The sequence below is a fragment of the Dipodomys spectabilis genome, unplaced genomic scaffold (genome assembly GCF_019054845.1).
Source record: "Dipodomys spectabilis isolate Male_0828 unplaced genomic scaffold, ASM1905484v1 ptg000054l, whole genome shotgun sequence".
Lineage (NCBI taxonomy): Eukaryota > Metazoa > Chordata > Mammalia > Rodentia > Heteromyidae > Dipodomys > Dipodomys spectabilis.
Window position 1 is genome coordinate 39,199,264 of NW_024870731.1, and position 12,528 is coordinate 39,211,791.

General features: G+C 40.0%; 1 protein-coding gene across 1 annotated transcript in view; it reads left to right on the forward strand.

Annotated features, from left to right (window-relative positions):
* Grm7 (glutamate metabotropic receptor 7) overlaps positions 1–12,528 on the forward strand; it is a 567,359-nt gene that overhangs the window by 199,700 nt on the left and 355,131 nt on the right. The window contains exon 2 of the mRNA XM_042680057.1: positions 4,312–4,528. Within this exon, the coding sequence (XP_042535991.1) occupies positions 4,312–4,528 (217 nt within the window). The remainder of the gene's footprint in view (positions 1–4,311; positions 4,529–12,528) is intronic.

Consider the following 12,528-nt stretch of genomic DNA (forward strand, 5'->3'; position numbering starts at 1 on the left):
ACAGAGACAAAGACAGAGAGACAGAGAGAGACAGAGAGGCAGAGAGAGAGACAGAGAGAGAGACAGAGGAGAGGGTCAGCAACGGACCTGCTGCGAGTAGGCAGCAGGGAGCAGTGGCTGAGGAGGCCGGGTGTTTGGAAGTCTGACTGTGATGGGGAATGAGCTCACTGCCTGTGGGCAGCAGAGACTCAAGGGGGCCAGCCTGTGCCCAGTGAGTTGTTTGCCTTCCAAAGCTGATTTTCGGCTGTGTTTGTGGCTGGCTGGCATACGAGGTCGGGAACTAGCCTCTGCATGGCCAGTCCTCACATCCCCACCTTCCCTCTCCCCATAGCGAGGAGTCTCGAAGTCCTGAGAGCAGTAGGCAGAGCTCTGGGTGGCTGGGGTTCTCTTCCTCAAGTTCAAATCTCAGTGCTCTGTTTGCTTCCCTGAACCTCTGCGGCAGTCACATACAGTAGACTCCAGACACGGTTATAGTTCCGACTACAGATTAAAATTCTGACTAAAATTCATCTTTTCCCATTCCTCACCCTTCATTTTTGTGGTTGTTTTTGTTATGTGTTTTTTTTTCTATTATATTTTATATTACTGTTATCACTTTATTTTGACTTCTTTATATTTTGATTTTTTTCTTTCCTTATTTTACCTAATTCTATGTTGATTTTTTTTCCTTTTCTCTTGAAATTGGGTGTTTTTGTCTCTTGCTCTGGTCCGCTTTACCAATTTTTTTTTCAACTTTAATCTTGCTTTTTCTTTTGTTTTTGTCTCTTTGCTGGGTACTCCTGTCCTTTATTCTTTATTATTTTTAAGATCATTCATTTCAAGTTGTTCTTTTTAAAAAATTATTATTAAGTAGTTGTACAAAGAGGCTACAATCCCATAAATTAGATTCTGAGTACCATGAATCTTGATCACTGTTACCCTTTCCATCATCCTCCCCCATTATACTATCATGAAATCTTAACTTCATTGTTTACTATTTTTTTTACCACTTTTAATGATGGCATAGTAAGTGTCTTTAATTGATTTATATTATATTTCTACATCTGATATTATTTGGCATTCTCCCCCTCCCCCCCCCCGCCCCCCGGTCCCTGTACTGAGCAACACTAGAGATTGAGCTCAAAACTGCCACTAAAAAATATTGATAGGAATCTGGGAGAGACATGAATCCTGCTCTCACACAAATTACACAGAAACACAAGAAATTTGGAAAAACAAGATGACTCATAACTTTGGTAGCTGAATTTAAAGATAATGACATCGTTGAAATGCCAGACATAGAGTTCAAAGGGACAGGATTTTAAATGACCCATGACCACAAAGAAACTAAAGTAAGCTTATGACTGAAGTAAATAAGTTGAATCAAATCAAGGTTGAATAAGACATTTAGCAAAGAAATGGGAGGAAAAGACCTAAATATAAGTCATGGAAATTAAAAATTCAATAAATATAGCATACTCAACCAAAAGCATTTTTAATAGAATAAAGCAAATAGAAGATAGAAAATCCAGAACTGAAGACATGTTTGAGGACTTATTGCATTTAAATAGCAATTTTTAAAAAAAGAATCAAAATCACAATATCTAAGATCTCTGGGACAGAAGAGACTAAATATGAATCTATAGTGTAGAAGAGATAACTAAGATACAAACTAAAATCATATGAAATCCATTTCCAGAAACTCTATTGTAAAAGTTTCTAATCTAAGGGTAGAAATAGAATGATTTAAGAGATATGGCCTATACACACAATGGAGTTGTTATTTTTTCAGCCATAAAAAGGAAAAAAACTTACCTTATTTGCAGAAAAGCAGGTGGGAGTAGATATCATCATGTTAATTAAAGTAACCCAGGACCAGAAAGAAAAAAAATTCATGTTTTGTTTAATTTTATGTTGACTCTAGATTGTAAAAACGACAAGTAGAACGGAACCTATTCAAGAGGAGAAAGGGGAAGGAGAAAACAGAAGGTGATTTGGGCAAGAATATGATTGGCATAGATTATATACATATATGAAAAATGTCAATTGTGTACACTGCTGTACAGTATAAACAAGCATAAGATTGCACAGTTAATTTACCAGAAACAAACAAAAAACTTCTCTGACTATATCTACGTGGACTGAGAATAACAAGTAAGTAACTCAGAAGCATCATAGTAAAATAAATATGCAGCATCCTATTTCGTAGGCTACATCAATTTCCCTAGTCCTTCATCTCCATTACCACAAATGATATCCATATAAAACCCCCTATTTCCATTCCAGAGATGAAATCCATTTACTGTTTCATTCTTCATCTTGTCATCATTATCTGTAAAATATGGAAACTAATAGTACGGGATAGAGAACACACACATGTGTGATTGTAAGCCAGTAGATATTTCTTATTTACCATGGGAGGAATGGATCACATACAATCATTTTCCCAGAGTCTGTGGTAAGGAGGAAGAACATCTTATTTCACCAGGATATTTATTAGTGACATTTGGGGCACAGTTAAGGAAATGCATTTGTATTGGGACTTTCCACGATTCTGATGTTTTACAGCTACTTCATAAGTGGGAATTCTAGTAGAAGGCTGGTTGCATGTTTATTAAGGCTCTTTGAGAACTGGAGAAGCATCTAGACCGAGAACACATTTGTGTGCCAGCATGAAGCTTTTACATTTCCACAAGTGCAAATTGATGGAAATGTATTGACATGTTCGCCCTTCTTTCTGCTTTATTTCTTGTGAGGAAAAGCCTTTTTGTCCCTCTCTCCTTCCCTCCCTCAGTTTTTCTGACCAGAAACTTGATTCATTGGATGTTTTCTTTACTTCATACTTATAACCTCCAAACTCTCAGCCTCACACAGTAACTCATTCTGGTGATGTGTGTAGGTAAGTTTTTTTTTGCTCAAGGGTTAAAAGTGTTTGAATAGCAGCCTAGGGATGAGGAGCAAAGTAGCATTCAATGCTGTGGGCAGAGATGGGCCTGGACTCCAAATTCTGCCTGCCTTTCTGTTTTATGCTTATGACTAGAATACTTTTGTAACCACTTAGTAAATTGTTACAATTAAGAATTCAAATGCTTGCTCAAGGAGCTTTCAGGTTTTCTTTCCCTTTTTAAAATGTTTATGGTAAACGTGATACACAGTCAGGCATTGATTGCATTTCTTTTTGAACGGTGTCACCCCTTCCCTCGTTTTCTCCCAGTTTTCCACTCCCAACCTTCCTCCCAAGTTGTATAGTTCATTTCCAACGAATTAGTTTACCCTTTGTCCTACTATTTGAGTATTTTTTTTTATTTTATAGTTTCATGACCCGAGGCAAAAATCATATTCTGCTTCTCCTTGTTTGTTTCTTTTTTAAACAGACTAATAAAACATATTGGCTGGCTGCACTGGACATTGATGAAAGTGAGCTCTGTGACTTGTGGGTGGAGGTGGGAGGGAGGCCATGGGCGGGAATGAGGGACCAGATAACACTATGCTATTACCTGGTGCAGGGAAAGGCAACCCCGCTGTATATCACCACTAAAGCAACATTAAATTAGAAAAAAAATATAGCCTAGTCTACTGTAGTCTAATATAGGGTACTTGCTGGTAATTAGATGAGGGGCTACATATAAAATATGTAGAGTAGGACTTGTATGGTGAAGAATTCAATAAATAGTATACAATGTTTCTAAAGCAATAATATTTGGGATACATAAAACTACTGTGTTTTTTTTAAATCTTGGCCAAGGAGAATGTGAAAACATATTGCAAGGTATTTTTTGTAGCTCTATCTATCTATAATTTGACTTCATTAAAATCAGTGGGTCGCAACCGCTTGGCTAGCTGAATTTTGCCTGGTCTCAAAAATAAGTATGACATAGAGGAAGGGAAGCCTTCTCTATGGGAAGCATGAAGCACCCCTAGACACCATATTTTCTTACAGTGGTCACTCAGTATAAAATGGCTTATGATATTTGTGAGTATTTAGAATCTGTGCCAACTAAAGCAGTCTCTGGACGCACGGTGGTCAGACAGGATTTGTAGACATACAGTGAAAACATGGTGTGGTGTACAGTATTCGGTAGGGTGCAGAGGTCACCAGCCAACCATGGCCTGGATTCTGCCATTGCTAACTTCATCCCCCACTTCCTGAGGGGAGAAGGCAAAAGGGCAAGACGGAGGCAGCGCTTTTGTGTCATGGGGAAGAAGGGATGGTGGTTAACTTGGCAGAATGTACAAAACCCGCCTTGGACGCTCCAGCCTGGAATCTCAGGTGACTGAGTCTGCACCCTCGCAGTGGGGTGATCTCACGTGATGCTTTTCTTGTCTTTGCAGATTCCCCAGATTAGTTACGCGTCCACGGCCCCCGAGCTCAGTGACGACCGGCGCTACGATTTCTTCTCCCGTGTGGTCCCACCGGATTCCTTCCAAGCCCAGGCCATGGTAGACATCGTCAAGGCTCTGGGCTGGAACTATGTGTCCACGCTCGCGTCTGAGGGAAGCTATGGAGAGAAAGGTGTGGAATCCTTCACGCAGATTTCCAAAGAGGCAGGTAGGAAGAGATTTCAATCCTCCAGCTGACCTCTGCTCTCCAGATAACCTGTGCCCTGTGGAGACCGTGGAGGAAAGGCTGGAGTTCCCCTCCCTGCCCCGCTCCGGCCTTCCCTGCTTCCTGTGAAGTCTGTATACAGCCTTTGTCTGAAATGTATGCTGGTTTGGGACAGATTTTCCAAGGCCTGACACTAAAGTCAGTAAACGACCTCTTAGAAGGATGAAGGACAAAAAGAAAACAATAAGCACTAAAATTAATACCTTACATATACCTCATAATTAATTGGAGGGGCTTCCAGTCTGCATCTGTTAACCAAACGGGGGCCATTTGAATGCTGGCTGCCTCTCCTCCCTGCCTCTCTCCAAAATGAGAAGCTGATGAGAATTCCCTGACACACACACACACACACCGTTCTGACTTCCAGAGGGGTTACAACAATGCCTGGGAAGACTTGGCCAAAACAGCATACATCATCCAAGGAGCAGAATGCATTTCGATAGATAGTCATTCACACTTCCAGAGCATTCTTTTACGTTTGTTTATTTGGCTCTAGCTGAAAATTAATGGGCTCTAGTGTTTTTTTCAGACGTCTTTGACGGGCAGATTTTGAAAAAAATGACATAAAGTTTTCCAGTTTAGGGATCTTTACGATAAATATTAGGGCTTTCCTTATATCACACACACACACACACACACACAGAGATAGAGAGATAGAATTTCTTATGTGATTCTTATGCTAAAATAAGGCCTCAATTTTATTGGCAAGGATTTTAGAATTTTATCCATCAATAGCGTTATTGTATTGACTGGCCCAATGGACTGATCTTATAAACAGAGAAGCAGCAGTCCATTGCGTGTGGGATGGAGTCGTGAATGTTGAAGTGAGGGCTTTGAGCATCTGAGTCTCAGACTACAGGTGTATGTTCAGATGTTCCATGTTTCTGCAAATGGCTCACAGACCTGCACCTGGCTCCTGAAAGGTGGAAGCGAGGCTTGTTTGAAAACTCATAGCTTTTAACCCAGTACATGATTAACAGCTGTGACTGCAAATGTCAGTGATGGCTGGATCATTCCTGTGTCTTCTCTCTCTCTGACTGAGTGCTCTTATTCTTAGCAATATTCTTACAACGTGGATCATTGTAATCCTACTAAAATGTCTAGATTCAAGCACACATACGCGCACTTCCTTCCTGTGTTGTGCTGGCTTTGCTTGTGCTCCTAGAGTATTCACTAAGCTATCTTATCACATTTTCATGCAATTTCTTCCCTAGGTTTTTCTTTCCTCATCCTCAGAACTGTAGGATAAGACCATTCCTGTATTGTGCACCACAGTATCTACAGATGCCATGTTCCTAAGGAGGGAGAAATGCCTCGTATAATTTAGTTAGAAACTTTCTGATTACAGGGAGGGAAAAAACCTATCTTAACTCTGGCCTTGTGGCATGCTTTGATTTATAGGATTCATTAACAATTGGCTTCATGAGTCCCCACAGAGATAGCTAATCATTTTGGAGGGTGTTTTATTTCTTCCTTTTTTTCTCTGAATTCTACTTTGATCAAAATAAGGCTGGAGGCTGACAGAGAGAAATATCTAAAATATTAGGATGGAAAGATGGCAAAAGATCTAGAGGGAAAAGATGGGTAACATACTGAGATAAAGTTCAAAAATAAAGCTCACATAACATCTCGCATTATGTAATTGCTGTCAGGGGATAGGGACTTTAATACTGATTTTCCTATTGGATAAAAGAAGAACACTGGGTGCTCTGGTACATCATTTATAGTATCTGTGAGATTAAGACCGTGTTGGTCTTTCGACGAGGATAGCTTTCCCTTTCTTAGGATTAAGGCAGATGTTTGCTGTGGGCCTTTATAAAACTATGCTCTATGAACAGGTCAGAAGCAAGGATTGTTAGGTTGTTTTTTCCGCTCTTGTCATTTGGTGGAAATGTAAGAAACAATATCAGAATTTGCTCCATAATGACTTTACAAAGAAGTGCAGTCTTTGTAAGATGCTTAGAACACCCTCGATATTCATTCAACCCAATCATATGTTTAAATGCCAAGCTCAATATTGAACATTGTGTCATTGACAATTTGAATGAAATCCTTCAACTTTAGAATGTTTCCCTTTGGAGACAGGATAGCTTAAAAGTCAGCTAGTGCTTCTTAATGTGAGAAAACAGAGAGTTTTCAGGAAATGTCTTGAAAATAAGGTTTTGAAAATATTTTTTTTTCTAAGTCTCATAGTACTCAGGGAAAAAATAAGATGTATTCCAACTGTACCATAAACATAAATAACTTAAACTCACATGTGTTTTTAATGGGGTCCTTTCTTCGATTTAAATTAAAAAAAAGGTGAGTCTGGGTACTGGTGGCTCATGCCTGTTATCCTAGCTACTCAGGTGGCAGAGATCTGAGGATCATGGTTCAAAGCCATCCCAAGCATGAAAGTCCATGAGACTCTGATCTCCAATTAACCACTAGAAATCTGGAAGTGGAACTGTGGCACAAAGTGGTAGAGTGCTAGCTTTGAGCAAAAAGAGCTCAAGGACAGTGCCCAGGCTCTGAGTTCAAGCCCCAGGACTGGGGAGAAAAAAGTGAGAAGGCTAGAAAAAGTGAGGGGAGAAAATGAGAAGAAATTACAACTTAAGTGGTTTGCGGAAGTCTCCCTTTGTGACTGAGCAAAAGCAGGAAAACAAATCAGTTTCCTTTCTCTTAACATGAGCCTCTTGCTGTTCCAAAAGTGGTGTAGGTATTTAGATACACAGATTCATATCCTAGCGTCTCCTAAAACAATCCATCTCCTTCCTGTGATGTCCAATCAATCAAACAGTAACAGAACCGAGATCTGAAAAATAAGAGAAAGTCTTTCTCTCTTGGAGTTTCTGGGAAAGTACTCATGCTTAAGGAATTTTAGGAAAACTTCTAGGATAATAGCAAAGATTTATTGTTCTCCTCATCTGACGAACCATAGAATCTGACTTTAGGAGGGACAAAAATTCTGTGTGTGTGTGTGTATGTATGCATGTGCGTGTGTGTGTGTGCAAAGTAATATGACAGAGAAATGAGCAAGCTAGCAGTTATGATGTCAGAAAGACTTGGATTTGAATAATGGAGTCCATTACTTTTGTACTGTAAACATCTTGACACATGATTTAACTTTTCATGCCTCAGCTTTCTCAGAGAGAATGAGATTCATGATACCTGTTTCATCACGTTAGTAAAATAAATGAGATGATGCATGAGGAAACGCGTAATACTCAACAATACCTGATTGTTAGCCAAACACGTTGGTTCCCCATCAACAAGGCAAGTTATTGCTGGAGCCTGAATAGCTCAGAAATAACCTGAATGATGGATGATATCGGCCTTTGATTGTAATTACAAGAAGTGACTTATTTTTATTTGTCTTCAGCCTTCCTTAGCACAGTTAGGGAAGTTTCCTTAAGAGACAGAAGAACTGGACATTTTGGCCTGGAGGGTAAAGTTCCAGAGGAAAAGGGGTATAGCTCATCTTCAAAAGGAGACACAGAGGCTCAACTATAGAGAATTACTGGATGGGAGAATAGCTTGGTCATTTCTGTTAGGAGGGGAAAGCTCTGTTGCTCATAATTACTGTGGAAGTAATTATGCTTTTGTACTGATATCACTAATAACCAATAACTATTAGAGGGAGAAGGTTTATTCTTCTGTCTTTACTGAGGGTGAATTGAGTCTTCCAAATGAATCTTTTCAGTCTTTGCAAAAAACAAAAAATGTTCACTGGATGAAGCTGAGAGCGGGTAGCTCATGCCTCTAACCCTTGCTGAGTTTTGAGGATCACATTTCGAAGCCAACCCAGGTAGAAAAGTCCCTGTGAGATGCTTATCTCCAAATAACCACTCAAAAACTAGGAGTGGTGCTGTGTCTCAAGTGATAGAGTGCTAGCCTTGAGCACAAAGAGACTCAGGGACAGTGGCCAGGCCCTGAGTTCAAGCCCCAGGACTGGCAAAATAAAGAAAGTTCACTGGATGAGATGCCCAGTTGTGAATTGCACAAGTAAAAGTTTCAGTGGGAAAAAAATTCAATGAAGAAACACCAACGATAATGTATCTGAGTGGGCTAGAGGCAAATAGAACAAGTGGTAAGGACTGCCAGATCTTTTTTATTTCACTTTTTTAATTGTAAAGATACTGTACAGAGGGGATACAGTTACACGAGTAAGGTAATGAATACATTTCCTATCGAGCATTGTTACCCCCTCCTTCGTTTGTCCCCTACCATCCCTTCCCTCCCCACCTCCCCAGCTCCTCCCTCCCCCTCCCAAAGTTGTAAAGTTAATTTTCAACATAATGCCTTGTACAGCTCAACCAGATCTTGATGAGCTAAAAGCCTTCAAGTTGTGGAATTACTTGAACATCTATTAAAGTGGAACTCTAGTGGCTCTTCACCTGAGCTCAGAGGTCAGGATGTCATCAAGGAAAGGGAATTAGTTGAGATGACATTAGTTAATATTTGGGTTGTGGGAAAATAGGTCACTTTGATTTTTTTTTTTAAGTCTTTCCAAGGCTTTTCACCACAGGAGACATTATTTCCTAATCTAATTTCAGTGCTCCAAACGAAAGCCTGGTATTTATAGTGTACAACATCCTATTTTTCAAAAATGGTTTTTGCCCCAAACATCCCACAGTCCCAACCCACTGACAAATAAAATACAAGGATGTTTAAATTATACCTTCACAGAAAAATCCATCATTTGTTTGTTTGTTTTGAAAGAAGTTACAAAATGGCCACTGTGATTAATCCAGTGGAAAGTGCCCAAATATTACATGAATAATTACATTAATATTCCATTAATAATTGGTCTCTTGCAAACTATCTCTTTAGTGATTTCAGCGCCTTGGTAAATGATTCTTGTGTTTTCATGGGAATGGAGCCTCTTTGGGGTTTACCCAAAGGGATCTCTTTTCCTTGTTTGGCAAACGGATCCCTGCTGTTCAATCTTTCAAGAGATGAGCGGAAGTTCTCCAAAGCTGCAGGAGCCCTCAGCAAAATGCAGGTCCACACACTGTAACAATAACCCTCCTAAATAGCTACTGCGTGGACTGACTTTGGAAGACATCTAAGTGGCAGAGTTTCTGATCTTCCTATTCTTCCTGTTCTCCTCATTTAATGGAAAATCTGAGTGCCAATCAATCAATGCCAACAATCACGGAGACGCAGCTGTGACGTGGTGGTGTGGGTGAATTCCTCCAGGGCCAGGGCGGGTAGAGCAAGGTGTTGAAGTTGGCTTCTTTAGCAAGGAAAGGAAAGGAAGCAAAACTCTCACATCCAGGATGAGTCCCCCCAAAAAAGCCAGACAGGGTTTTTGTTTGTTTGTGTATGTGTGTTTTACAGACTGATCCTGTAAAAACTAGGGGCATACTTTAACCTTTCTCACCAGCCGGAAAATTGTTTAGGTGTTGTCCAGACCCTGACACTACAACTGGCTGTGAACTTGTGTCACTGTATAAATGACACCTACATTATGCCAGGGCTGTCTACCTTGGTTATCTACTGCCGTCTTTTTCCTGACTCTGTTGAATGGTATTGTTATTCCATTCAAATAGTAGCCCTAACTGTGGAACAAGCTCCTGTTTAATTAGGTAGGTGTATGGCAAATACCATTGTACAGGCTGATCTATAGCTTCAGCTGATTTATAGCTCGTCTATGTTCTTTTGAGAAACTTGTATATGGGTTTTAGTGTAGACATTTACATAGGAGAAATATTAAGCGAAGTCATCCACATAATCATAAAGGCCTTACTTCAGGATAAAATTCAAAGTATTTATTAGAAAGGCTGAAAAATTTTTAAAAATGGTTATTAAAACATGTTCGTGCCAGGCTACTCAGGAGGCTGAGATCTGAGGATCATTACGCAAAGCCAGCCCTGGCAGGAAAGTCTGTGAGACTCTTTATCTCTACTAAATCACTAAAAAACCAGAAGTGGCACTGTGGGTTAGGTGGTAGAGTGCTCGCCTTGAGCTGAAGAGCGCAGAGATAGCACCCAAGCCGAGTTCAAGCCCCGTGACCAAAAAAAAAAAAAAAAAAAAAAGTTCATGTAGTCAAAACTTATTTTCCTTAAAGTGTCAGCGATGCTTCTGGATTTTAACCAAACTTAGAAAATCAGGACCTATGTGTGGCTCAGTGATCAAGCACTAGCTGAACATGTAGGATTCCACCTGGATTCCACCTCCAGCATCAATACAACCCCAACAACAACCACAGACACATACCCACACTCAGGTATATTCCTTACCAAAGATGATGATAAATTCTGTATGGAAAGGCGTTGTCAGAATTATGACAACAGAAATTACAATGTGTGGCCACTAATTACATGTAACTATACGCTTTTTAAGCCTTCATGCCGCTAAGTACTGAAAATTTTTATGCTTCTGATCTTTTTTTGTCGGTTGTGGGGCCTGAACTCTGGGCCTGGGCACTGTTCCTCAGCATTTTAGCTCAAGGCTAGCTCTCTACTACTTTGAAGCACAGCACTACTTCTGGTTTTCTGGTGGTTTAGTAGAGATAAGAGTCTCACAGAGTTTCTGCCCAGGCTGGCTTTGAACCATGATTCTCAGATCTCAGCCTCCTGAGTAGCTAGGATTATAAGTGTGAGCCACTGGCCCCTGGCCTGATCATTACTTTTAAGCAAAAAATACAACAATAATGTTTAGTTTCATGTTAGGATCATGAGTGATAGAGTTAGTTTATGCTCCTTCCACCGACCCTTTTCAATAACTAAAGACCATTTTGCCCCTAGTCTGTTCTCATGGGTGCTTTGTTGGACATTTAGCCGTGAGTAATTACATCAGGAATTATAATGTGGAAGGGCAAACGGTAGACTCACAGACTGAATATCGCTCTAGGCTTGCCTCAATATATTAGGGTCCCACTGTACTTTTAAAGAAGAGAACACTAGACACCTTAAGTGATCTAGATAACTAGAACTAACTTGGAAGAGAAAGAAGTAGATCAAGAACATTTGGTAATGAAAAACAATTAATCAAGTTACTGCTCTCTTAAGAGACTTAGACTGAATCAGATTCAATATATTTCACTCGTAATCTTTATGTTTTTTAAAAAATCATTATAAGGCACAGAACTAATGAATATATTCTCTCAGGATCAGGAAAGGAGAGTGTGTAACCGTGCATAAAATCTTGGTGGTAAACATATTTGCAAGTTTTCTTGTGCTGTGTTCTGTGGTGCTTCCTTAACGTAGATGAGCAAAATGGTTCCCACATCTTCCCACAGTATGGGGTTTATCCTCTCTGAAATAAAGTCATTGTCTGAGATGACCACATTGGTTTTAGAGTAATGACTTGGGAATGCAACCAGATGGATAACAAAAGACACTTCTACTGAGCTGCCTGATGCCCAGTTCGGCTAGCCCTTGGCTATTTGGTCCTTGGCTCGAGTCCATCTCCTTTATATAGAGAACTCATTCCAGTATCTACTGTGTGAAAACACAAAAGAAAATGCATGGACAGTTCAGTGTGTATACAGAGACTGCTTCTACCTTTTCAAAGGCAAGCGTACTTAGTTTATATCATGACATCATCTTAGGTCCCAGAGAACAATATATACCATGCATCGTTAAGATGGTATATCTAGTTGTAGGGAAGTTTTATGTTTTTGTTTTTTTTTAATGTACCTGGCTTTGTTGTTGTTGTTGTTGTTGTGTGTATGTATTCAATCTGTAGAGTGCATTTATATCACCTGCCCACAAACCTTTTGAGAATTACCAGAAATAAAAAGTGTAAGCAACAGCAACCCTCTTTGGGAGCTGAAGCAAAGACCAAAGAGGAATTGTTTAGGAAAGTTTTGAGGCAACTCAACGAATTAGCAGAAAGGCTACAGAGACTCAAGCTTGGAAGGTAGCAAAGGAAGCTGATCCAGGCAGCTGAAGAGGAAAAGGAAGACCTGTGTCTTGGGGCACTTTGGCCAGGATGAGCCAGCTCCTCCTCCCTTT